Source organism: Anabrus simplex, chromosome 11 (genome assembly GCF_040414725.1).
Source record: "Anabrus simplex isolate iqAnaSimp1 chromosome 11, ASM4041472v1, whole genome shotgun sequence".
NCBI classification, from domain to species: domain Eukaryota; kingdom Metazoa; phylum Arthropoda; class Insecta; order Orthoptera; family Tettigoniidae; genus Anabrus; species Anabrus simplex.
Genome location: NC_090275.1, coordinates 104,768,915 through 104,796,908, shown reverse-complemented (window position 1 = coordinate 104,796,908; position 27,994 = coordinate 104,768,915). Strand labels below are relative to the sequence as shown.

Sequence of the window (27,994 nt, the reverse complement as noted above, 5' to 3'; positions counted from 1 at the left end):
ACACGAGAGCCAATATGGGGTGTGTATGAATTAATGTCATGATCAATAGTTCCATAATGACTTGTGTTATACTTAGTCCGCCTTTAGTTCTTCATAAAACTGTCTGAATTCTTGTGGAATATACCGGCACATATCTTGTAAATCTTTCAACTTTTCTGCTTGTATTGGTAACTGTTGAGAATAAAGAAGAGGGATTGAATTCAACGCTACCAAGGCTTCAATACGTTGTGGCTGAGTCTCACATGAACTGTTCCTGGATCGTCTGTTGATACCTGAATCCAATGTTTATTTTTAAAGTCAGGATCTCTCTGAAGAGAATTTTCTAGATCTTTCAGGTCTTTGGAGTCCTCAGGCTGCATATCATATACCAGAAAAGGTTTTGTTTGCCTTGCTGAAGCTATAACTGCAATCCAGTCTTTAGGAACATAAACAGTGAAATTTTTTTTTTTGACGCTCAATCAGAGCAAAGTCCTGGGGCCTGTTCCACGAACGAACTTTGCAACTTTTCAACTTTGCACTTTTCACTTTTCAATTCTTGCAAAGTGCAAAGTCTTTCTGTTCCACCATGAACTAGGCTGTACTTTTCAATTTCTTCGCAAAGTGAAAAGTCTTTGCGAATGAGTGATCCGATCGAGTTTATTCTATGAGCAAACTGTATAGGCCTAATACTCTATGATTTTAATGCTTTACTTTTCGCGGCGAACTTGGCGGTATAATTGTCGTACCGTTTAAGTTTTTATCGTGGGAAAGAAAGGTTATTACAAGAAGCTGGCTGTGCTGGAAGTTGTCAAGGAGAAACGTGACATCCTTTTTTGACAACTTTAAAGATAACCTCTCAAATGATGACACACATCAATGTTAACGAGAGTACCGTCAACACATCCACACACAGAAGGACATTCACCCTTCATTAGAAATCCCGTCGCTATATTAAGTGGATTATCAGGCCAACGTACTGTTAGCAAATATTACATTTACAATAACATCTACGACTTTGGTAACAGTTCTGCAAATAATTGATTTTGATGTCCCATGCATTGCTGTTACACAGTACAGCTGGGTACCATTTAATAAAAAATGTAAATATAAGAATTTGTTCTTTTTTGGAAAGGAATTTACTTCTTTATCTTTCAATAAATTACCGATCATTTCAAGAATATAGTCAGCCTCTTGGGATAATACGAAATCACTCGCGTTATTACGTCGAAGTGAGGTTATGAAAATTAATCCTGTCTTTGTTCGTTCCATTATTGGATTCTTCATCACTGTCCTCACTTGATGCTAACAAAAGCTCACGTCGTGACGTGTTTATATCACTAAACCAAATTCTACGCCGAGAAACTAATGTACATACTTGTTAATTAACATATGAAAAGGGAATCATCTCTTTGCAAGATTTATGAAAACTTTTCACTTCATTTCTTTGCACTTTGCATTTCTGTACCAATAGAGGAACATAACAGGCTTGAAAAGTGAAAAGATTTCTAACTTTTCACTTTTCACTTTTCACTTTGCAAGCTAAATCTGAAAAGCGATAGTGGAACAAAATCCGAACTGAAAAGTGCAAAGTGAAAAGTTGCAAAGTTCGTTCGTGGAATAGGCCCCTGGTCACACGGAAGAAAACTATGACCTGACACTAGGAACTTCTGATTCACTGTTGCAAACAGTCGGTGTGTAATGAAATACTGACAAAGTGACAGCATACGCCAGTTATTATTTTGGCCAACACATCTGTCAGACCAAAGTATAAGAGTCCTTTCTTCTCCTGGGGCTAGGGGCTGACAGTTTGAGGTGATATACTTTAATATACATGAAGCAATTTCGGCTGAACCTCGTTTGGCCACGCTTTCATGCCAAAAAAGCACATTGTTGCTTCATTTGTGCCAGCATTGTGAATGGCTTGATTATAACACGCATACTGTCTTTGATAGAAAACAGGTGAGTGGGATAATACAGGACAGAAAAGCACTTGCTGCAGATTAGTAAACAAGACGACATATGTAGAATTTTGTTTGGCTTTTTCTTCTCAATAGCTTTCCGCTGTTCATCAGTCTGTGCTGATATCATTTCAACGTACAAGCTATCACAGTACGTGCAGGTATCAGCTCTGGGAAGACCACACCGTAGATTGAAGTCTGAGTGGAAAATATCTCTATACGTGTGTTCATTGCAGTGGTGTTCAAGATGTTTTTCTCTAAACAATGTATACATGATATTCAAATTCAAATCATTAGCCAAGCAACCTTTGCAGATCTGTGGCGACTGTAATGACTTTCCTGGTTCGGCAATGATCGAATGTGCTCCCGAATAGCTTTCTTTACCTTGTCAGGAGTGGCATTCGGCCAATTGTTGTGTTTCCCTCTCTTGTCACTTAATGAATCCCCACGTTTTAGTTTCTCTTGCAATTTCTGTATTCTATGAGGATTAATTTTATACACATGACAAAGCATTTTTTGACACACATGGTAAGTTTCACCTGCATGTATGGAAAGAAAGTACGAAAACTGCAATGCCTACGCGAAACTGCCTGTTCAACTTCTCTTCTTTTAATATTCTGACGTTTAATGCAGCTTTGTCCTAACAATGTTGTCTGCTGTTCATAATTCAAAGAGTAGAAGTCACCAAACAATGCAAATGTCATTTCTACTGTGATCTTCTTGCATTCATAAGAGCATCTGCAGGGACATCTCTGAAATAAAATTATAGTAATACTAAATTAGATACAGCATCATATACCTAACCAGCATATTTTCAAGCATGGATTTAATAATAATTTTCCCTGCACACACATTTTGTTACGCTATGTTATTATGTTTGTAAAGCATTTCAGAAATAGAGTAGAACTCTAATCCGCTATATAACGTCTTGCTAAAAACAAAACTTTGGTTTATTATTATTATTATTATTATTATTATTATTATTATTATTATTATTATTATTATTATTATTATTATTATTATTATTATTATTAATGGTTATTTCATTCAAACATCATGTATGAATGTGCTGTATTAACTAGCTGCAGTACCAGATGTAATATGTATTGCATATTTATATGTCAGGGCATAACACAAGGACGGTTAGGTTACAGCCTTGTTCTACGTACCTCATCTGGTGAAGTTTTTGCAGCTATCTGCATTCCCCTTTTGGATATATATTGCTTTCCAGCATCCCTGAGCCTTTTACGTTTGACATCACGCCAGTTTTTCATGTTTGCTTACCTGTTATTTTTTTTGGTCCTATTCATATGGTTTTGAGCACTACCGGTGATTGATATTGGTGTTACATCCACCATCTTCTTTCTGGATAAAACCTTGTTCTGTGCAGCGCTAACTTTGGGCCAGCTTATCACCACCACTAAAGCCATCTGTTGTCATTCCAATAAGTCTGCCATGTCCCGCATACAGTTTACAACCTATTTCCATATAAAAGTCAGCTTTGCAAGAAGTGAGGGTTACAACCTTGTTCTGGGCGGGTATTCAATTGTTACCATTACTTTATTGTAATAGTTGTGTTTTATCATAATAATCATCACTTAAACTTTCTTGTTTTCAGCAATTCCAGACCCACACATGTTCGACAACCTCAAGCGAGAAACAGACGAGATTGCTGCTTTGACAACCAAGAAGTATTCCAAACGACAAGTGTTCAGCAATTGGGCAAAATATGAGAAGCCTATTGATCCACCACACTATGAAGTAGAGGAAGATGAAAGAAGAGGAGCTGACTTTGAAGTGTTGCTTCAAGGAGCCCAAATAGGTATGATATAAGAGTTATATCTGTGTAGAAATATTATCCATTGGTGTATTCAAATTCTTAACTTTTTGACAGTTTTGCTTGTTAGAAATAGATAAATAATTTCTCTGACCTCTTTTGCAGAGAAAGTCAATGTTTTCATTCTATCCTTAACCCTTTCCACATTATGGTTGAGAAATTTTATTTTCAGTCTACATATGTGCGTTCATAACAAAAATATGTTGTACTTGTTTATGGCTTAACCCATATATACCTGGCCATCATCTACACTAGCATTGCTAGGAATCTGCCATCTTTCAAGTAAGCAGCATTGGTTTTGCATGCTTTCAGTTAACCCTAGAACTGCTGCAGGTTTATCTGTCAAATGCTGCAGTTATTTTCCTCAATATACGCTATGAAAATAAAATCATGCCTGTTAACTCATATTAATCCCAATAAATCCATATTATACACCAATAGAAAGCTGAAAGATTGATCTATATGAAGATGTCAGAAATAATTTAAAAAATTGTCACGATTTCTAACTACCGAAATATACAATTATAATTTTTTTGAACAAAGAGAATTATCAAAATATTTTGCTCTAGGAAAATAATTTCTGATAGGTAATTTATTCCTGAAACATGATTTTCTGAAATACACAGGTATGTTCTTACATTTTCCCCACACAATTCTTCACTTTTCATTTCTAAAGCTAAGTAAAACACACATTTTTTCTCGAAACAGATTTTGAGTTCTTTTCACGAATTTTGAATGTACAGCTTATCTTAGTTTTCTCAAGGCAGTTTCTTTACTTTTCTGTGTTGCGATCAAAGTATTTATAACAATATACACAAATATCAACAGATCACACTTATCCCTTCACTGGTTTCTTCAAATATTGACATTGTGCCAATAATAATATAACCTGCACCAATTTGAACATCATTCCAGTTATCGGAATTTTCCATTACTTCCGTGGCACCTCGTACTTTGCTGTTACTTTCACTACTTTCAGGAATAATTTCCTCATCGGAATTAACACAATAATCGCTGTCACCATCAGTACTGTCACTAAGATCGTCGGAAATCAAGCGTTCAATTTCAGAATAGTCAACAAAGTGGGCTGCCATCTTGATTCTAAGAACATATGAAAGTACTTTCAATTCTACAGCTAAATAAACTTCTCCATACTGTTGCTTGTTTTTCAAAGACTTTCAACAGTGAAGATAAAATTATCAGTATTTAACTGGTATCTATATTAGCGAAATCTGGCGTCCATTTATAAATCTATGGCAGAAGAAAAATCCCATCTGTCAGAAAGATGATCGCACTTGATGAAACAGTACACCATGTTCCAGAAAGACGGTCCGCAGTTCTAGGGTTAAAATAATACTGTGAGTGATGTGCTGAAAATATTATCACAGGAGCTGTTTTATATTATTCAGAAATGCCACACAATTCATCCCAATACACTAACTGAACAATAAGTATAATTAAAACATGAAGCAAGTCATATAAAATCTTAAATTTTCCACAATGTAAATATTTACTCTGTTCGAGAAACCCAGCACGAGGCATGGCAGTTCTAAAATGCGGCGTGTTAACACTCATATCTTTGCACCAGTAACTGTGAATTGTAGGCTCTGTACTAATGCCATTACAACGTAAAGAGCAATATACACTTGTATTTCATGCAAGTTCATCGGTAAAAAATGTACATCAGTACTGGCATACATGTTGGTTTCATCTGCAATGTACTGTACTACACCGTCATCTAAGTACTGTCTGAAAATGAATTCCCTACTTACATTTTCACAAATTCCACTCGTAGGACACATTCTACTTGTTCCTAAAAACATACCTGGAATATTCTGGCCATGTACCCTGTTCCACTCAACATGCTGTTCACCCTTCTTGCTAACATCACTTTCACTATTGGATAAATCATGTGTTAATACACACAGAGGGTCACAAGGAACTTCCTCCTCACTATAACTGCTGAAATCAGAACCTAAAACATCAGGCAAACTTTGAATTTCCTTATTACTGAGCTTTTCCCACTCACACGCTTTTATCTGGGAGATAGTGGGATTTGAACCCCACTGTCGGCAGCCCTGAAGATGGTTTTCTATTTTCACACCTTAATTAAAGCCACGGTCGCTTCCTTCCCTCTCCTAGGCCTTTCCTATCACATTGTCACCATAATCCCTATCTATGTCAGTGCAATGTAAAACAAATAGTAGAAAAGAAAAAAATTGGAGGTGATATTTTTGTTGAATTCGTTTCCCCCAATGCAACTTCTGTTCTGCAACCTATTGACCCACTACAGGTCGTCTCTGTTACAGCAATTGGTTGAGGAAAACATGAATATTCCAACAATTTGGAAGAAATATAGCTTGTTGGATTTCCCTTTGTGCAGTCAACAAGTAATGGGACAAAATTAATAACACTACTACACTCACACAATCAAGGAAAGCCACTCTAGGTGAAGCACAAGCAATTGCTGGCTTCAGTGACTTACGATATTTTGTACACTCAAGGTATTCTTGTTACAATGACATTTTTATTGCAAAAGCTCGGTGATTTGCAAAATGCTGAACAAAAATGTCATAATTGATTGGTTGGACGTCAGTAAAGATGATTATAGCTTCAGACATGAAAGTGAGAAGGATATGGTATAGAATTTGATTGTTGATATCGAGTGTAGGAGTGATCTAGTGAAAGTGCTGAAAGTTTCATATTGTCAAACTCGTGTTGCTATTGATGCACTTATTTTTTATATAGACTATTCATTCTTAGGTATTGTTTTCTTGGGAAATTTATGATCTAGTTGGAAAATTTGTTTAAAAGGAAGCCACACTTTTCAGTGTTGACCTCGATACAGTAAAACCTCGTTAATTAGAAGTCGTTGGGACTTGAAAATCGGACTTCGAATTACGTGATTTCGAATTAACCGCCAATTCACAATTCAGAAGTACCAACCCTTGCCGCATTACAAAATATTCTATGGCCCGTTACTGCATGCAGTTAACCTTGATTCACAGTTTATACCCTTCAAATGCTATGAGAAAAGAACTGTTCCCAAAATGTATCCAAAAGGTGCATTTAGTATTCAAAGTAATTCACTCGGATATCCCACTGGCAAACATAACCTCACACAACGAAAGAAAAAAAAAAGCACAATTCAAAGACGAGGAGAAATCTATGCTGACTTCCATGTGCAAGTGCTTTATTAATTGGATTACTATACTTTATGCATTTTAGATGCCTTGTATTTACAAAGGAAGTACCCGATGCCCTTAAAATCAAACTTTTCTATGGCTCTATCCTTGTACGATTTCCCGCCATGGTACTTCTCTCGTACTTCAGAAATGTAAACACGTGCTGCGTCACAAAGTATTCTAAGACCCATTAATACATGCAATCACCTCGATTCACAGTTTAAACCTTTCAAATGCCATGGAAAAAACTATTTCCAAAATGTATCCAACAAGGTGCATTTACAATGTTCAAATAATGCACTTGGATAAATCACTGACAAATATAACCTCACGCAACAAAAGAAAAAAATCACACAATTCAAAGACGAGGATTAATTATGCCGGTCCCCCTGTGCAGATGCATTATTTTTTGGATTTCTGTACTGTTCGCATTTTTATATGCTTTGTACTGGTATGGAAAGTGCCCGACGCCCTTGAAACATTGTGGTTTATCGAACGTTCCTATGACGAGGGGATAGATAGATAGATAGATAGATAGATAAGAAATGGGTGAGCCCTGTTTTCCCAGAGCTCCACATGTAGGTCTATGAAGACCCTTTGTGCCCCTTGAACGGGTTTGCCTAGTCCAGCCCTAGTGCTCCTATAAAGGATACCAGTGTCCGGATTTTGGCATTCCTGATGTCCTCCAGGCTCACAAAATGTGAGCCCAGGTATCGATGTCTAGTGCTTGCAAAAGCCTCGCACTGACATAACACATGCGCGGGGGTCTCCTCCTCCTTCCCGCATCTTCTACACATCGGATCCTGGGTGATTTTCATGATGTGTAGGTGTCTCTGTAAGGTATTGTGGCCTGTTAACAGTCCAACTACCATTCTCATTCTGGTCCTATTCAAATTCATTAGGACCTTTTTATAGCTTTGACTAGGCCCTTTGATAAGTTCACGTGCCTGTCTTGCTATAGTTGACCTCTTCCAAATATCTAGGTGAGACTGGTTTATCCATTAGGATATTGCCAGTCTCACACTTCGGAGTGACACTCCCAGGAAGGGCTCTGGTCCTGTGAAGGAACCCATTGAGCCCTGTTTCGCTAGTTTGTCAGCTTCTTCATTTCCACTGATACCTGTGTGCCCAGGAACCCATAATAGGGTAACTGAGCTAAGCTCACACAGCTGATCTAACATCCTTTGGCATTCCCATACCAGTTTTGATGTTTTAACTGCACATAGTGCTTTTAGCGCTGCCTGGCTATCACTACAAATAGTGATGTGTCTTCTGTGTCCAGGCATATTCCATATATTTACAGCACAGGCTAGTATTGCGTATACTTCAGCCTGGAAAACAGTAGCATATTTACCCATAGGAAGGGAGAGCCTTGACTTAGGCCCCCAGACCCCGGCGCCTGTGCCCGTCTCCGTCCGCGAGCCATCTGTGTACCATGTACAGCCCCCAGACTTAAGACGGGCCCCAGCGTCCGCGGCCCACTCCTCCCTTGTGGGTATCACCACTGTAAATTTATAATTCAAATTAAAGCTAGGCTTCATCAGATCCCCGATCATCATTGTCATAGGGCAAGTCTGGTGAAGCCTTGTAAGAATAGAGGCATGACCTCTATTCGGGTTTTTGAAGGACCATCCTTCGAGTGACCAAAGGCGATAGGCACTCATTCCCGCTATTACCTTAACAGATAAATGTAAGGGGGGGAAACCTAGGATGGCCTCCATTGCACATAATGGTGTAGTATCCAGTGCCCCTGTTATTCCTAGACACGCAAGTCTTTGGACACTGTTTAACTTGGTGCTCACAGTTTTACTCTCTGAGCCTGGCCACCAAACTATAGATGCATAGGTGATCGTGGGCCGTACAATGGAGATATAGAGCCACTAGACCACCTTAGGTCTTAGGCCCCAAGTCTTCCCGATGGCCCTGCGACAGGCCCACATAATCTTGCGAGCCTTATCCACCTTATGATCTATATGTTTCTTCCAACTCAGTCTTGCCTCAAGGATTACCCCTAGGTACTTAACCGAGGTTGTCTTAACTAATTTTTTCCCAAATAGGAAAGGCTCTGACAGTCCGTCTAGCCTCCTCCTCTTGGTAAATACCACAAGCTCCGTCTTATCGGGATTAACCGACAAGTCTGTTTCGTGGCACCATCTTTCCACCCTACGTAGAGAGCTCTGTACGAGTTTGGAAACCGTACTGGGGAAATTTCCTACCGCCATCAGGCTTATGTCGTCTGCATAGCCTTGGGCGTATATTCCTCCAACATTTAGCCTGGTAAGTAGTTCATCCACTACCAGACACCATAATGTTGGTGATAATACTCCTCCCTGTGGACACCCCCTTTCTATATTAGCTCTCAACATTACAGCGTTGAGGGTAAACAGAACTTGACGGCCCTGCAGCGAGGCCACAATCCATTTTATGAGCATGCTGCTCACTCCTCTTCTCTCTAGACTACGTTCTATGGAGCCCAAAGATGTATAGTTAAAGGCCCCTTCTATATCTAGGAATAAAACCATGGCAAGTTGTTGTTGATCCAAGGCACTCTCCAGCCTAGAAACCAACTTCCCTGGTTGATATGCATGTTGGTGAGAATGCAGGGGAAAGTCTCTTAATACTTTCTCCCTGATATGTCTATCCACCAGTCTTTCCAAAGTCTTAAGTAGAAAAGACGTTAGACTAATGGGTCTATAATCCTTAGGTCTAGTATATGAAGACCTTCCGGGTTTAGGTATAAATACCACCTTCGCCTGACGCCACAAGGAGTACACGTACCCCAAGATTCTAACCAGGTATGGTATAAGGACCTCCCCCGCCTCCTGAAGAAGCGCCGAGAAGATCCCATCCACACCTGGGCTTTTGTAAGGGGCAAAGGATTCTAATGCCCACTTAACCCTTCTTGGGGTGACAATCTCTGCGGCTTCCCTCCAGCCACTTTTATCGGGTCTGAAGAATCCGCTCGATTCTACCTCACAATTCGTGATTACCGAACCTGGAAAGTGTGCATCAAGCAGTAAGCTCAGGGTCTCCCCCTCTCTGGATGTGTATCCACCAGAAGGAGTCTCCAGTGAGCCCAGCCTTGCCCTTCTATCCAAGGTTACAATCTTATGAAGCCTTGCCGCTTCATGTTGACTTTCAATGGAGTCACAAAATTGTCTCCAAGATTTCCTAGAAGCCTTTTTGACTTCTGACTTGTACCTTCTTTGTGATTCTTTGTAAGAATCTAGGCTTTCTTGATCCTGAAGTTCCCTGTATTTATTCCAGAGCCTTCGTGTATTTCTCCTCAGGTGTTCAAGATAACTATTCCACTTGAAGCTTCCTGTTACTCTTTTTGCCTTAACAATAGGGCAGTTTAATTCATAAGAGGTAACAGTGTCCGTGTGAGAAAACTCACACTGAGCTCCAGCTCCTCTTTGTTTTTAATTATGTTTGAGGGTCCTCCCTCCATTCCCCTCCTCACGTCCTCCCTAAAAGATATCCAATCGGTTCGTCTAGGGTTTCTGTAAGACGGGATCTCGATGGAGCCCTCTACATAAAACACAATGTGTCTATGATCTGACAAGGAAGGCTCCAAAGAGACCTTCCAGTCTTTAAATTCCTGAATGATTCCCATGGAACCCAGGGTAAGATCTATGATCCCTTCGCTCTTTTTATTAATGAAGGTAGGGGTATCACCAATATTCATGATCTCAAGATCAGTTGTACATAGAAATTCTATGAAGTGCTCTCCCCTTCGGTTTGTATTTTTGCTTCCCCAAATGCTATGATGAGCATTGGCATCACATCCTACTATGAGGTTTAATCCTTGTTTCCTACAGTATATCACCAGTCTCTTGAACTCCTCCGGCGGAGGTGGAGATTCAGAGTCTCCTGGGAAATATGCAGAACAGACAACCAAGTCTCTTGGCTGTCCGCCCTCTTCATATCTCATTAGGACTGCTACCAGGTCTCTACTAATGAAACCCGGTATAGCCCAAGCGTTATGATCCTTAACTAGTATACATGCTCTAGGCTTCTCCTCTGCTATTCCACTGAATAGTGTGAAACCTGCACATTTTAGTCCCATGATATGCCCCTGTCTAAGCCAGGGTTCCTGTATCAGGGCGACCGAAAACCCGCCTTTCTGGATACTTCTATTAAGTACCCTAGAGGCCGCTATACAATGTTGTATATTTGCTTGTACTTTACAAAAGAAAATATTTATAAAATCCTCCTATCAATACAATTCAAGTCATCTGTTAGATGAAACAAAGTCTATACATGTTTCAGCCTAATCTCAAGGCCATCTTCAGTAGTAAAACAATTGTTACATAATATACAAACAAATTAAAAAACGTAATGATGTGAAGTGACAGTGATCATGATAAGTGAGTTAAAAACACATTGAGGTGCAAAGTCCTCTCATCTAATAGATCTTGCTGGCTGTTAAATAAAACATTATGCTGAGGAGTGTAGTGAGACCGTCAATATTACGAATAAAACGTGTAACATTTGTAACTAAAAGTTGTCGTCTCGAATGGAGATGACCTTGTCGGTCTCAAGTCACATTGACAACTTGTATGAAAGTAATCATTCTTTACTTTCATAGAATACTTTACCTTATGCGGTCTCCGGAACTTGCAGCTCCGTCTCCCGCGATGGATCCTGGGGCTTGGCTGGCCCCGGTTCCTGTCCGGGAACCAGCTCTTTGCCCCTGCTGGTCTCGATTTTATCTGTGGTGGGGTTGGTCCTCTGCTTGTCACGCTTGCCCTCCACCTATGACGAGGGGATAAAGTTTCTCGCTTTCATCCCATGTGCATTGCAACGTACTACTATGACCCATTTAGAACCATAAGACCGTTTGGGCTTGCATTAAAATAAAGCAATGCAGTTTCACCGGCAATGACAATATTGTTCGGTGCCTGTGAATTTATTATCTGAGCTACGCTTTTTCGTCAACTGTCGGCATCGCCAGTGTTCGCGGATTCTGTTTTTCCGCACACTGCCTGTTGCATGCGTGATATTACGGCGTTCCTTAAAAGGTTGAATACAAAATAATTCCGATTTCATTCAATTTAGCAATCATGAAGCGCACTGTAGGGCCACCGAAGTGAGTGTAAGTGCGGAAAGCTACCCTTCCACGTTCTGGAACGTGCGTTCTATTATGACGCGGAGCGGATAAATTTCGAGTAGATTATTACTCTGTAACATACTATTGTTTTAAAATGTAAAGGCAGTTTCGAATTAAAAGTCTGAATTTCGGTAATGGGGCCGACATTGTACTTCGAATTACGAATTATCTGTATTTCGAATTAAACAACTTAAATAACATGCAAAACTGTATCTCAAGTTTCCGAAAACGAGAGCTTCTTTGAATTAGGCGGGATTTTGAATCAACCGATTTCGAATTATCGAGGTTCTACTGTAACTCGCCACACTATTTTAAGGAAAATGTCTCACTCCACGTAATAAACCTAAATATTTGTTTTTTTCTTGTTTCTTTCAGGAGGACACATGAAACTGAAGTCTGAATCCAGCTGGGATAACCGTTGTGCAGCTTTGCAGCATGAAATTTTCTCCTTGAATCTTGGTAATCTCAGTTTAGGACTGGCATGCATCCCTTTCTATGAGAAGATGGATTTACCTCAAGATATGTTCATGGCAAGTTAAAACTTTACCCCCTACTGAAGATTTTGGTAACTGACTTGTCATGTTACCGGACTTAAATCTTCCTGGTCTAACTGTGAGCAAACCTCTCGGCGGCCAAAATTATGTTCACAGCATGCTGCGAGCTTTGTCCGTAGTAAGGTTTGACAATCCACTAAAAATCGAGAACGAGCTATGTACACATTCTGGTGGCTACATCATGTTTCTTCATGTATTAGCTATGAGAGTATTTAAGCAGATGGCAGTTTTATCTAATTACAAGATATTAGAATCATTCCGTATTGACTGTTTTCACTTTACAAAGGCGAAAAATGAGGGTATCCTCCTACTCAATACATCATATATTCCGTCATTAGACGGAACAAACAAATTCAAACATATTTCGCCTCACTTGAGCCATCTTCAGTGAAAAATTAGGGGGGTTGGAATAATTTACATAATATAAGTTGAAAAAATGCTAAAAAACATAATGAAGGAGCAAATGAAAAAACAAACAAAAGAGAGCCTAGACGGAAACAAAATTAGCACAAATATACAATATTTACATCAATATGCAGAGCAAAAAAAATTATTGCGACAAAATTCAGTGAAACAGGTGTTAATTTAAAATAATAATTGAAACTAAAAACTGCGTTAACCTAAGAAACAAGGGAATGAGAAAACAAATGATGCAGATGGAAATGAATAATAGTAGCACATGGTGAGGTTGTGGACCTCATAGTTTACAAATTATTGGTTTAGTAAAAATGACAAAACAGTTTGAAATTACTGTCAAAATCATCCTAGTAGAAACTCATCACATCAAATTGGTCAGGAGGAGAGCGGGAGCAAACATTTTTGAGAAACCAAGCCTGATATAACCTGCAGGCGAAAAGCCTGTGACAAGGAAAAAACACCAATGAAATTTAAGGCTTTAGATTAGCAGCATTCTCAATATCTTCTCAATCTAGTGGTCCCTTTCTGCATTATTGTTTCATAATGTTGGCTGGTGTCTTGCCTTATTATAAAGGGTCGGAAGGGCCGCGATATAAAAATTGAGAAGCTGTGTTAGGTAGAAGACAGATGCATAGTAAACTGTAAGTAATGTAGTGGAAACCGTCAATGAAGTTCTAATCTGTAATGGAAAAAAATGAGGTTGTGTGAGAAACATGGGTTGATAAGTAAAAAGTGTGGAATGGTTGTGAAGAAAGCTTAAACTTATGGTGTTCAGTAGGTGGTTGTCCTCTCTAATGGCCTGGCCTTCTCAGAGTAACGGTCTCGTTTGCGTGATCGAGTCTATTGTGGGTTCGGCTGTGTTTGCTAGGATGGAAGGAGCGGAGGGGGAAGGGGGGTGCAGGGCTGGTTTGAGGAAGGGAGGGGTGGTGAGTTGGAGAGATGGAGGTGGGGTTTGTTTGGCCAATATATAGAATGAATGTTTCAAGTAGAATGTTAGTTTTTTCGCTGACTTCTAAAGCTCGAATGGCGTGGCCTTCTCAAAGTGACGGTCTCGTTCGCGTGATCGAGTCTATTGTTGGTTTGGCTGTGTTTGCTAGGATGGAAGGAGTGGAGGGGGAAGGGGTGGTGCAGGGCTGGTGTGAGGGGGGGGGGGGGGATGAGTCGGCGAGATGGAGGTGGGGGTTTGTTTGTGTTATGGAAATTCTGACAAATATATGGAATGAATGTTTCAAGTAGAATGTTCTTTTTCTCGCTGACTTCATTTAAATTGTGAGTGGGGTTCATAAACTGATCTAAATCGATGTGGATGCTCTCGAGAACATTGAGCAAGGTGCCTTTTTGCTCATAATGCAAGATCTTTAGGTCTTTATCTATTGAAGTGTATTCGTGGCTGGATGCTTTATGATGTTCACTCATAGCTGAGAAACGATTATATTTGAGAGCGTTGCGATGTTCGGCGTATCTTGTGACAAAATTGCGGCCTGTTTGACCAATATAGCTGGAATTACAGGATTGGCACTTTAATTTGTAAACTCCAGAGTTCAAATATTTGTTGTTGATGTTGTTATTGTTATTGTTGACAGTGTGTGGATTGAAAATGAGTTTGGAGTTGGTGTGGGAGGTGCTGTAAGCTATTTTGATGTTGTGTTTCTTGAAAATATTAGAAATTTGGTAAATGCTACTATTATTGAAAGTGAATGTGGAAAACTTTTCTTTAGGGGCGGAATCTTTTACTAGGGTGGTCTTGGGTCTGCTTTTATATCTATTGATGATTCTGCTGATGAAGGTTCTATTGAAACCATTGTGTTCTGCAACATTGTAGATGGTATTAATTCGTTTTTTGTAATTCTTGCGAGATAAAGGGACAGTTAATGCTCTGAGGACCATGCTATTGTAAGCTGATTTTTTATGTATATCTGGGTGCACAGAGGTCTGATAGATGGTATTGATGGTGTGGTTGGGTTTCCTGTGTATATTGAAGGATAAAGTGTTGTTGCTGTTGCGCATAATGGTTAAGTCCAGGTAATTAAGGGCTTTATTGTTTTCTGACTCTATGGTGAATTTTATATGTGGGTCAATGGAGTTGAGAAATCCAAGTACTGTGTTACTGTTAGTAACGTGGGAGTCTAAAATAACAAACGTGTCATCTACAAAACGTGTCCAGTGTTGAATGCCATTGATCTTGCCAATTTTGTGAGAATGCTCTAAATGATCAATGTAGATATCTGCAAGGATTCCTGAAGCTGGTGACCCCATGGGAAGACCTATCTGTTGGTAAATGACATTATTGAAAGTGAAGAAATTGTTGTTCAAAGTAAATTCCAGGATTCGAATAAATTCATCTATTTCGCCTATACTTAAGTTGCTGAACTTGGAGAGATTGTTCTTGATCAATTGTATGGTGCTGTTAACGGGAACATTAGCATACATGTTAGTAATATCAAAAGAATGAAGAGTGTGTTGTTTGGATAAATTAAAGTGTTTGATCTTATTGCAGAATTCTAAGGAGTTCTTTACTGATGTGTTGTCTTGAAAACGATAGTGTGACTTGAGGAATTTGTGAATGAATCGAGATACTTCATAGGTCGGACTGTTTCTGAAATTGATAATGGGTCTTATGGGGATATCTGGATAGCGCTTTGGCTGTGGAAAGTTTCGGATTCATGATAATCATTTTGGATTTTTCAAGGTCATTAAACAGAAATGAAATGTTCTTGATGATGGTTTTTAGCTCTCTTTGTATTTTATTAGTTGGATCTTTTTTAGAGGTTATGAAGTTGTTGTCTGCAAAAAACATGTGTGCTTTATTAACATAGTCACTTTTGTCCATGATTACGGTAGCATTTCCTTTGTCAGCTTTTGTTATAATTAAGTCGTTTTGTTTCACTTTTTTCTTTTGTTTGTTAATTTTTACCAAGTGCACTGTGTTGGGTTTAATGGTTTGTTGTTGATTAAGGATGGAAGATAGCTTGTGTTTGACTTCATATCGGACCTCTTCTTGTATACCGTATTTACTTGCGTATTAGACCCCTTTTTTCCCCCCACTTTTACAGCCAAAAATAATAAAGGGGGGTCCAATATGCGATAACCTCAAAATTTTGTGCAGTGGACACATGACTTCTAGGTTATAAAGAGCTATAAATTGTATGTGTAAACATTCTATACTATTATTTAACAAACTTAGAATGTATTTAAGTTATACTGGCTATTTTCGTCGGAAGGCAGTGTTTCTAAACGTAAAAAGACAAACAATGGTGAACACGAATTTTAGGCCTACTGTACGCATAAAAGTCCGTTTTAGTTACTCATATCACGTCGTTTGTTACATCTTATTAATTCCTCTGGTGAGGTTGATGTCAGGAAGGGCATACAGCCGTAAAAACTCGCTACGAAGATTCATCTCACTTCATACTCGATCCCGTAGAAGAAAGGGATAAGGGTATCGTGTTATCATATAATTAAATACTGATACAAAAGAACTTAATGGCCAGTAATTTGTCTCTGTCAGTTCAGCAGTAGGCCTACCACACAGTAAACCTGATCACTGCTTTCATTTGAATTATCGCCTCGCACTGCCAACTTCCCTGCCTTGCTACCGGCGTGTCGGCATTCTAAGTGACGTCATCTTCACTGCTATCTCTCGTCAGTCGCCTCGGCATCAGCCATGCTTCATTGTTCATTCTCTTCGAGCCATGCACTGCAATCAAGAGCATGCGAGGTCCCGTCTTTTTGAACCTTTTAAAAATAATTTCGTTCCCGACTATAGAGTCTAAACAGTGTAAATCTATTCCCAGTTGGAGTATATGTAGTAGAAGCCACTCCTTCCGAATAAAGCTGTACTGTACTACTGTAGAAGGCACGGCAAACCATCAGCTGATAACTAGCGTATGTTACGAGTTGTACTTCCGAATGTAATACATAGTAATTGGAAACATTCTTTTGATAACTGCGGCTGTTGAAACACAGAGCCTTATTTTTGAGTATATTTCATGCTTGTTCTCTACATTTATCACATCAGGATTTGCGTAAGTAGCTGTCCATGAGATAAGACAGACCACGTTGTTTAGGTTAGGTATATTATCGCCCTGATAATGCCAAAAGTTCGACGGAAAAAATAAAAATAAATAACAGGAAAATATACCGCATGTATGGATATCTACAGGTGTGGAGGTAATGAGTTTTATTATCATAATGTTTAATTTTGTACGTCTGCTGTCTCTTTTTTTTATTAACGCAACCCTAGTATGTTTTGTTTGGTGTCTCCAAAAATCGTTTAAAGTACGTCGGGACATAAAATTATTATTATTTGTTAGGTACGTCGGCGAGTAAAACGATCGTTTGAACTGGATAGCTTTTATCACGTTTTAAACGTACTTCTCTCTGTTTTAAACGTACTTCTCTCTAAATATATACCTATAATGGCCCGGGTTACGAGATATTAAATGACCACTTTGTTAATGATCTCGCCTGCTGTATAAATAGCAACAACCGCGAATATTTCTCAACTAAAGTAAACTCGCTTCCTCATCCCGAGGTGATACAGCTCTTTTTAGACACACGCCTAGTGGAGGGGAGTTACAGGTGCCGCTTTTACAGCATATCAGCCTTCCTGCCATTCGTAAATCTCTGGCAGTACGGTACCGGGAATCGAAGTCAGACCCCCGAAAACAGCAACTAATTGTGCTAGCTATTACGCTGGCGGACATTATTAACTACAAAACAAAGACATATAGCATGACTGATGCATGCTTGCAATGTGCGAGTTGGACACGAAGCTAGGCCTATTCATCTATTTGTGCGACGTCATCAGAGCTGCAGTAGACGTATGCTACAAAGGCGGACATTTCTTAACTACGAAACACAGATGTACTGCATGGATTCGACGCATTTTTCATTGCGTAGGTCGTACGGATGAAACTATTCACAAATTTGTGCGATGTCATCAGAGCTGCAATAAGACTTGTACCCGCTTCGAAGCGGAATAGTCATCGTTCTCTGACGAATTACGTTGGGTGGTCTTATAGGCGGGATTTATTTTTTTTCATTTTCTTCGTCTCGAAAAGCCAGGGGGGTGTAATACGCGAGGGGGTCTAATACACGAGTAAATACGGTATTTATTGGTAATTTATTAATGGCCAATTCAGATTCAGCTATGGTGGAAATTAAATTATCATGGTTAGAAGGATTGCCCCAAAGATGTTTAGGGCCCTTGCTCAGCACATCAAGATCATCAGCATCAAGAATGATTTTACTTAAGTTTACTACAGGTTGGTGAAAATCATTAGGCCTTGTGTTATTTGAGTTGTTATGAGCATTGTTTTTGTTTTTGAAAGAGCATTCCATTTCTTGTCAAGTGTGTTTTGTTTCTTTAACAAAGTGAGGTTAAGTTTGTTGGAGACGTGTAATTGAAAGGACGTCCATTCGAGGGGGCAAAGGAGAGTGGAAACTTCTAAATGAGTTTCATATAGTTTGTGGTTCAGGAGAGATTTCTTTTTATGGAGAAATTTGATTTCCTCTTTAATCCAGATTTTACCGGTTTTAAGCTGAGTCGCGCGAGTTTTTGCTGTGTTTCTATGAGTTTTCTTGGTAAATTTTAGAAAATTGGGGGTTACGTTATTAATCAAGCATTTTTTCAAAAAATTTAATTCTTGCCCTAATTTGGCGACCTTTATTTTGAGATTGCAATAAAGGTTAGCTCTCTTCTTTGCCTGGATGGCATTTCCATTACAAGATATTAGAATCATTCCGTATTGACGGTTTTCACTTTACAAAGGCGAAAAATGAGGGTATCCTCCTATTCAATACATCATATATTCCATCATTAGACGGAACAAACAAATTCAAACATGTTTCGGCTTGCTTGATCCATCTTCAGTGAAAAATTAGGGGGGTTGGAATAATTTACATAATATAAGTTGAAAAAATGCTAAAAAACATAATGAAGGAGCAAATGAAAAAACAAACAAAAGAGAGCCTAGACGGAAACAAAATTAGCACAAATATACAATATTTACATCAATATGCAGAGCAAAAAACAACTTATTGCGACAAAATTCAGTGAAACAGGTGTTAATTTAAAATAATAATTGAAACTAAAAACTGCGTTAACCTAAGAAACAAGGGAATGAGAAAACAAATGATGCAGATGGAAATGAATAATAGTAGCACATGGTGAGGTTGTGGACCTCATAGTTTACAAATTATTGGTTTAGTAAAAATGACAAAACAGTTTGAAATTACTGTCAAAATCATCCTAGTAGAAACTCATCACATCAAATTGGTCAGGAGGAGAGCGGGAGCAAACATTTTTGAGAAACCAAGCCTGATATAACCTGCAGGTGAAAAGCCTGTGACAAGGAAAAAACACCAATGAAATTTAAGGCTTTAGAAATAGCAGCATTCTCAATATCTTCTCAATCTAGCGGTCCCTTTCTTCATTATTGTTTCATAATGTTAGCTGGTGTCTTGCCTTATTATAAAGGGTCGGAAGGGCCGCGATATAAAAATTGAGAAGCTGTGTTAGGTAGAAGACAGATGCATAGTAAACTGTAAGTAATGTAGTGGAAACCGTCAATGAAGTTCTAATCTGTAATGGAAAAAAATGAGGTTGTGTGAGAAACATGGGTTGATAAGTAAAAAGTGTGGAATGGTTGTGAAGAAAGCTTAAACTTACGGTGTTCAGTAGGTGGTTGTCCTCTCTAATGGCCTGGCCTTCTCAAAGTAACGGTCTCGTTCGCGTGATCGAGTCTATTGTGGGTTCGGCTGTGTTTGCTAGGATGGAAGGAGCGGAGGGGGAAGGGGGGTGCAGGGCTGGTTTGAGGAAGGGTGGGGTGGTGAGTTGGAGAGATGGAGGTGGGGTTTGTTTGGCCAATATATAGAATGAATGTTTCAAGTAGAATGTTAGTTTTTTCGCTGACTTCTAAAGCTCGAATGGCGTGGCCTTCGCAAAGTGACGGTCTCGTTCGCGTGATCGAGTCTATTGTTGGTTTGGCTGTGTTTGCTAGGATGGAAGGAGCGGAGGGGGAAGGTGTGGTGCAGGGCTGGTGTTAGGAGGGGGGGGGAGGGAGTGGTGGTGAGTCGGGAAGATGGAGGTGGGGTTTGTTTGTGTTATGGAAGTTCTGACAAATATATGGAATGATTGTTTCAAGTAGAATGTTCTTTTTCTCGCTGACTTCATTTAAATTGTGAGTGGGGTTCATAAACTGATCTAAATCGATGTGGATGCTCTCGAGAACATTGTGCAAGGTGCCTTTTTCCTCATAATGCAAGATCTTCAGGTCTTTATCTATTAAAGTGTATTCGTGGCTGGATGCTTTATGTGTTCACTCATAGCTGAAAAACGATTATATTTGAGAGCGTTGCGATGTTCGGCGTATCTTGTGACAAAATTGCGGCCTGTTTGACCAATATAGCTGGAATTACAGGATTGGCATTTTAATTTGTAAACTCCAGAGTTCAAATATTTGTTGTTGATGTTGTTATTGTTATTGTTGACAGTGTGTGGATTGAAAATGAGTTTGGAGTTGGTGTGGGAGGTTCTGTAAGCTATTTTGATGTTGTGTTTCTTGAAAATATTAAAAATTTGGTAAATGCTACTATTATTGAAAGTGAATGTGGAAAACTTTTCTTTAGGAGCGGAATCTTTTACTAGGGTAGTCTTGGGTCTGCTTTTATATCTATTGATAATTCTGCTGATGAAGGTTCTATTGAAACCATTGTGTTCTGCAATATTGTAGATGGTATTAATTTCTTTTTTGTAATTCTTGCAAGATAAAGGGACAGTTAATGCTCTGAGGACCATGCTATTGTAAGCTGCTTTTTTATGTATGTCTGGGTGCACAAAGGTCTGATGGATGGTATTGATGGTGTGGTTGGGTTTCCTGTATATATTGAAGGATAAAGTGTTGTTGCTGTTGTGCATAATGGTTAAGTCCAGGTAATTAAGGGCTTTAATTAATATTGCAGAACACAGTGGTTTCAATAGAAAACTCGAGAGAATCCACATCGATTTAGATCAGTTTATGAACCCCACTCACAATTTAAATGAAGTCAGCGAGAAAAAGAACATTCTACTTGAAACATTCATTCCATATATTTGTCAGAATTTCCATAACACAAACAAACCCCACCTCAATCTCCCCGACTCACCACCACTCCCCCCCGCCCCTCCTCACACCAGCCCTGCACCACCGCTTCCCTCTCCGCTCCTTCCATCCTAGCAAACACAGCCAAACCAACAATAGACTCGATCACGCAAACGAGACTGTCATTTTGAGAAGGCCACGCCATTCGAGCTTTAGAAGTCGGCGAAAAAATTAACATTCTACTTGAAACATTCATTCCATATATTGGCCAAACAAACCCCACCTCCATCTCTCCAACTCACCACCCCTCCCTTCCTCAAACCAGCCCTGCACTCCCGCTTCCCCCTCCGCTCCTTCCATCCTATCAAACATAGCCGAACCCACAATGGACTCGATCACGCGAACGAGACCGTTACTTTGAGAAGGCCAGGCCATTAGAGAGGACAACCACCTACTGAACACCGTAAGTTTAAGCTTTCTTCACAACCATTCCACACTTTTTACTTATCAACCCATGTTTCTCACACAACCTCATTTTTTTCCATTACAGATTAGAACTTCATTGACGGTTTCCACTACATTACTTACAGTTTACTATGCATCTGTCTTCTACCTAACATAGCTTCTCAATTTTTATATCGCGGCCCTTCCGACCCTTTATAATAAGGCAAGACACCAGCCAACATTATGAAACAATAATGAAGAAAGGGACCGCTAGATTGAGAAGATATTGAGAATGCTGCTATTTCCAAAGCCTTAAATTTCATTGGTGTTTTTTCCTTGTCACAGGCTTTTCACCTGCAGGTTATATCAGGCTTGGTTTCTCAAAAATGTTTGCTCCCGCTCTCCTCCTGACCAATTTGATGTGATGAGTTTCTACTAGGATGATTTTGACAGTAATTTCAAACTGTTTTGTCATTTTTACTAAACCAATAATTTGTAAACTATGAGGTCCACAACCTCACCATGTGCTACTATTATTCATTTCCATCTGCATCATTTGTTTTCTCATTCCCTTGTTTCTTAGGTTAACGCAGTTTTTAGTTTCAGTTATTATTTTAAATTAACACCTGTTTCACTGAATTTTGTCGCAATAAGTTGTTTTTTGCTCTGCATATTGATGTAAATATTGTATATTTGTGCTAATTTTGTTTCCGTCTAGGCTCTCTTTTGTTTGTTTTTTCATTTGCTCCTTCATTATGTTTTTTAGCATTTTTTCAACTTATATTATGTAAATTATTCCAACCCCTCTAATTTTTCACTGAAGATGGCTCAAGCAAGCCAAAACATGTTTGAATTTGTTTGTTCCGTCTAATGACGGAATATATGATGTATTGAATAGGAGGATACCCTCATTTTTCGCCTTCGTAAAGTTTTATCTAAGTCGGAGAATTTTTACGTTTTTTTTTTTTTTTACAAGTATGCGTTAGTAGATATTGTCACTCAATGTGCTCTTAAGACATGGCTTTCCACGGCAAACAAGTTCATGATAAAAGTAATATTTTCGATATTTTATATGTTGATAATGCCTTGGAGGGTGATATTAGCAAAGATACTCAGAGTGTAGATGATATTGAAGGTATATGATTATGTGTAGATGATATTGAACGTAAAGTAAAACCTCGTTAATTCGAAGTCGTTGGGACTCAAAAATCGGACTTCGAATTACGTGATTTCGAATTAACCGCCAATTCGCAATTCAGAAGTACCAATCCTTGCCGCATTAGAAAATATTCTATGGCCCATTACTGCATGCAGTTAACCTTGATTCACAGTTTATACCCTTCAAATGCCATGAAAAAAGAACTATTCCCAAAATGTATCCAAAAAGGTGCATTTACAGTATTCAAAGTTATTCACTCGGATATCTCACTGGCAAACATAACCTCACGCAACGAAAGAAAGAAAAAAAGAAAGCGTGATTCAAAGACAAGGAGAAATCTATGCTGGCTCCCATGTGCAAATGCATTATTTTTTGGATTTCTGTACTGTTCGCATTTTTATATGCTTTGTACTGGCATGGAAAGTGCCCGACCCCCTTGAAACATTGTGGTTCATCGAACTTTCCTATGACGAGGGGATAAAGTTTCTCGCTTCCATCCCATGTGCATTGCAATGTACTACTATGACCCATTTAGAACCATAAGACCGATTGGGCTTGCATTAAAATAAAGCAATGCAGTTTCACCGGCAATGACAATATTGTTCAGTGCCTGTGAATTTATTATCTGAGCTACGCTTTTTCGTCAACTGTCGGCATCGCCAGAGTTCGCGGATTCTGTTTTTCCGCACACTGCCTGTTGCGTGATATTACGGCGTTCCTTAAAAGGTTGAATACAAAAGAATTCCGATTTCATTCAATTTAGCAATCATGAAGCGCACTGTAGACCCACCGAAGTGAGTGTAAGTGCGGAAAGCTACCCTTCCACATTCTGGAACGCGCGTTCTATTATGACGCGGAGCGGATAAATTTCGAGTAGATTATTACTCTGTAACATACTAAATGTAAAGGCAGTTTCGAATTAAAAGTCTGAATTTCGGTAATGGGGCCGACATTGTACTTCGAATTACAAATTATCCATATTTCGAATTAAACAATTTAAATAACATGCAAAACTGTGTCTCATGTTTCCGGGAACGAGAGCTTCTTCGAATTAGGCGGGATTTTGAATTAACCGATTTCGAATGATCGAGGTTCTACTGTATATAATTATAATTTTATGCACAAACGGGCCAGGAAAGAGACAACTTACTGTTGCCCAGTGTGTGAAGTACAACTTTGCATGACAGATTGTTTTGAAATTTACGAAACAAAGGCAAATTACGTTTAGAAAACCATATTTTATCTTGAACGGAAGTCTTTTGCGGTAAACGGAACAATAATTTTACAATTGAGTGCAACTTTTGATAAAATTTATCATTATAAATAAAATTTCATAAGAGCTCCCAGTTTTGTTTTTGTTATTACTATTATTATTGAGCAATTATTATTTTTTATATATTTTTGTTTTTGTTGATTTGTAATTGCAATGCACATTTTACATTATCATAATAGGGTAAATATAATAGTACTTCATAAAACTGTACTTAGTAATCCGTCAGACTTTATTTTCATTCGCAAAACATGGTATAATATATAAACAAGTTTAAAATCTCAAGTGATAGCTGACATAAAACAAACATTTTTTTTAAACTAGATGCTCAAACAAGCACAAAGTAAAAGGAATTTTGTAAATATCTAATATAGATACAGATATATATTTTTTTAACAATCGTTAAAAGTGCCCAGTCCAGAATGTTTGTTAGGATTATTCAGGCTCAAAGCAGACTGGATTAAAGATCTCCCTCCTCTCACACTGACCTGTTATTGTGTTTTTCTCTTCCGTGTCCTTTCATTGTTCCTATCTTTCTATATGTGACTTTGATTTGTAATATGAGAAGTAACGTTCACGTAGAAAGATATTGTTGACAGAAGTATGGGCAAGAGTTAAATCTATATTTGTAACGCACAGAGTCTTTGGGGTTTTGATGGGCACACCTCATCTGCTTCATTATCATCACCAGGGTGATTTGTATCTACATCTATGTCATGTAGATCATTTTCCACCTCCCATGTGAGGAACACCACGGATTTGCGTTGCCTATGAGTGGCGCCATTATGTGAGAAACACCGTACGTCTGCATTACCTGTGAGTAGTACCACAATGTGAGGAACACTGTGGGTCTACGTTACTTGTGATTAGTACCACTACATGAGAAATACCATGGTTCTACTTTACTAGTGACAAGTACCAATATGAGGGGCCATTGACCTGGGTTTTAGGCCCCTTTAGACAACAAGCTCGACAAGACTACAACAGGTGGACCTCTAGGATTGTTCACTGGAGACCATGGGGACACAAGAGAGGCATCGGAAGACCCCTGAAGAGATGGCTCGATGACATAAAGCTGTTGGCTGGAACACGCTGGTTCCAAGTGGCTCAAGACCGAAGACGATGGAAGCACATGGAAGAGGCCTATATCCAGCAGTGGATTGAAATAGGCTAGAAAAGAAGAAGAGAAGAAGAAGAAGAAGACAACAAGCATCCTCGATTCAGGCTTGTGCTTTGGAAGCAATCCCTTGGTCAGTATATACTATTGTTTTAAGATGGTTTCTGGGAAGGTGGGGTATTGCGGGTCGGATCCACTGATTGGTTTTGGTTCATAATCATTCTAGTCAGTGGATTTATTTTGAATATTGAATATTGTGAGTTGAATCCACTGATTATTTTAAATTCATGAGCATCCATCCATTCATTCTTCCTCATCACATTTTGAATTCTGGTCAGTGGATTAATTTTAGACTTTTAAATTGTCATTGCATTTCGTCACATTTTGTACCGTTAGGGGCCGATGACCCCTTTAAACAGTAATCATCATCATCATCATCATCATCATCATCATCATCATCTTCATCATCATCATCGTCGTCATCATCATCATCATTTTCCACCACTCTTCTAGGTTTCCAGCAGCACTGAACTCTCTTCACAATGCTCAGATGCCTCGAGACATACCAGATAATCCTTTTGATCCTTGGCTTTGGTGATTTTGGATTTTCTGCAATTCTGTCAAGTCACTCTATCCCCTAAAATGCAGTTTCGATAATTTTGAAGCCCTTTATTCCTCATATGTCATGTCATTTTGCAAGAGGAAAAATCCCTTCTTTGCACCACAATATTCTCAAACTTTCTGCATTTGAATTTTTATTGTTCTATTATTTTAGAAGTCACCGAGAGGTTCAAACGGCTCCTCACCTTCTACCATGCCAGAGTCCAGAGCTACACTAATTGTTAGCCACACAGCACAGCAACTTTAGTGGTGCTAATGCATCGCCTGGACTCGCAGATACATCGATCCTTCTTCTTTTCAGTGAGGTATTGAACACTGTCGTTGTACATATTGTCTACAAATTGTTTTGATTTTAAAACTTTCACTCTGTAACACTTGCCGGCCCAAGTACAGTTCTGAAACATTAAAAAGAGTCCACCGGGCGAGTTGGCCGTGTGGTTAGGAGCGTGTAGCTGTGACCTTGCATCAGGAGATAGTAGGTTCGAACCCCACTGTCGGCAGCCCTGAAGATGGTTTTCCGAGGTTTCCCATATTCACATCAGGCAAATGCTGGGGCTGTACCTTAATTAAGGCCACGGCCGCTTCCTTCCCATTCTTAGGTCTTTCCTGTCCCATCGTCGCCATAAGACCTATCTGTGTTGGTGCGATGTAAAGCAAATAGCAAGAAAAAAAATCCTTTTTTTACATATTTTTATTTCCTTGTCTCCTGTTGTTGCTCTTTCTTCTGATGTTGTCATGTCATTACGTTTATCCTATTGCATGTTACTATCTTCTTACCTTTCCATATACAGTGAAATAAATGCCAGCGTAAGAAACTCGTGGGGGTATCGTAGTAATTTTCATCATTTTGAACCATCTCCAGTTGCCCGGGTGTGGTAAATGAGCCCCCTTCATCTCTTGTACCACTCTTCTTCCACTAACCTCTCCCAATCATGACCTCTCTGCAGTACGTCGTTCTTCACTAGATATATCCGCTTCTTTCATGACCTTCCCACGGGTCGTCTTCCTTTTACTTTTGTGTCAAATCCCTTCTTTGCAATTCTGTTTGCTGGCATCCTCTTCATGTGGCCAAATCGCTTCAGTCTTGATATCTGGATCTTATTGAAGATTGAATCATCTCAAATCTTCTCATTCCTGATTTTGTCTTTCTTGGTTTTCTGAATCATAGTATGGAGGAATTTCATTTCAGCTGCCTGGAGTTTAGAATTATCTGTATTGGTCAGTGTCGTGGTTGCGAGACTGTATGTAAGAATCGGTTTATAACAGGACTTGTACTATGTCATCTTTGTTTTCATGGGTATTTGCTCATCCCACAGCGGATGTCTTACTTGGTGGTAAAATTGTGTTGTGTTGTCTTATTAATTCAATTGTTTACCTCATGTTTTGCTAGATTGTCATTTGATTTTTGTAATAGTGAAATTTCTTTAAACAGAACATTGATTAAATTTGCCTAGAAATTGCGACCCATTATAAGGAATAACAGATACTCTGCCTGGGCATTATATATGATTGTGTTCTCTTGACCTGAACAGATACTGCACCTTCCATATGTAAAACCGTGGGAGGTCTTGAGATATTACGATATTGGCCAAAATAAAAGATCGTTTTACTTTTACATGTTTAAGTTTAAATGTTCATATAAGAACCGTAGTATTTTATATGCACAGCTTAACATTTAAAAAGCATGTATCGCTTCCCAGCTGTTTTGGCTTTGTGCAGCGACTGTCTCGATGCACTTCTCAGCTGAGTGCAAGCTCAATAAAATGAAATTTCTTGATGATTTTTTTTTTTTTCTTTTTTCCAATTTTTATTTCATCTGTGCAGCCACTTGGCTATAATGTCTCGCTATAAGATTTCAGTGATGATGATGATGATGATGATGATGAAATTATTATTCATTTTTTTCATTCATTCGTTCATTCATTCCAACAGATTATAAGAATTTTCAAATGTTGTGTTACATCCTCAAGACCAGGGCCTCTCAGGGTGCACGCATTGTGCACGGTGCAAAAGACGACTTCGCTTGGATGACCAGAGTGAAGGCCACCACTCCTTGATTTGGAGCAACAGCACTGTCTCTCTCTTTCCCCACGCCTGTCTCGTTCGCTCCTCCTGTCTCCCTGTTCCTTACTTGCTCCGTAGCGCTCTAAATCCGAGCCGAGCTTAGCCGAGTAGCCCAGAGACGAAGCGTTGGTCCGAGCCGAGCCAAGTGGGATCGATGCACTGTGCACAGGCCCTCTGCGCCTCAATTAGCAT

The 27,994-nt window shown here is 39.1% G+C and overlaps 1 protein-coding gene across 1 annotated transcript in view; it reads left to right on the top strand.

Annotated features, from left to right (window-relative positions):
• The window catches only part of LOC136883531 (myb-like protein X), a 114,341-nt gene that overhangs the window by 44,157 nt on the left and 42,190 nt on the right, over positions 1 to 27,994 (top strand). Inside the window, exons 4-5 of the mRNA XM_067155898.2 lie at positions 3,556 to 3,759; positions 12,448 to 12,602. Of these exons, the coding sequence (XP_067011999.2) occupies positions 3,556 to 3,759; positions 12,448 to 12,602 (359 nt within the window). The remainder of the gene's footprint in view (positions 1 to 3,555; positions 3,760 to 12,447; positions 12,603 to 27,994) is intronic.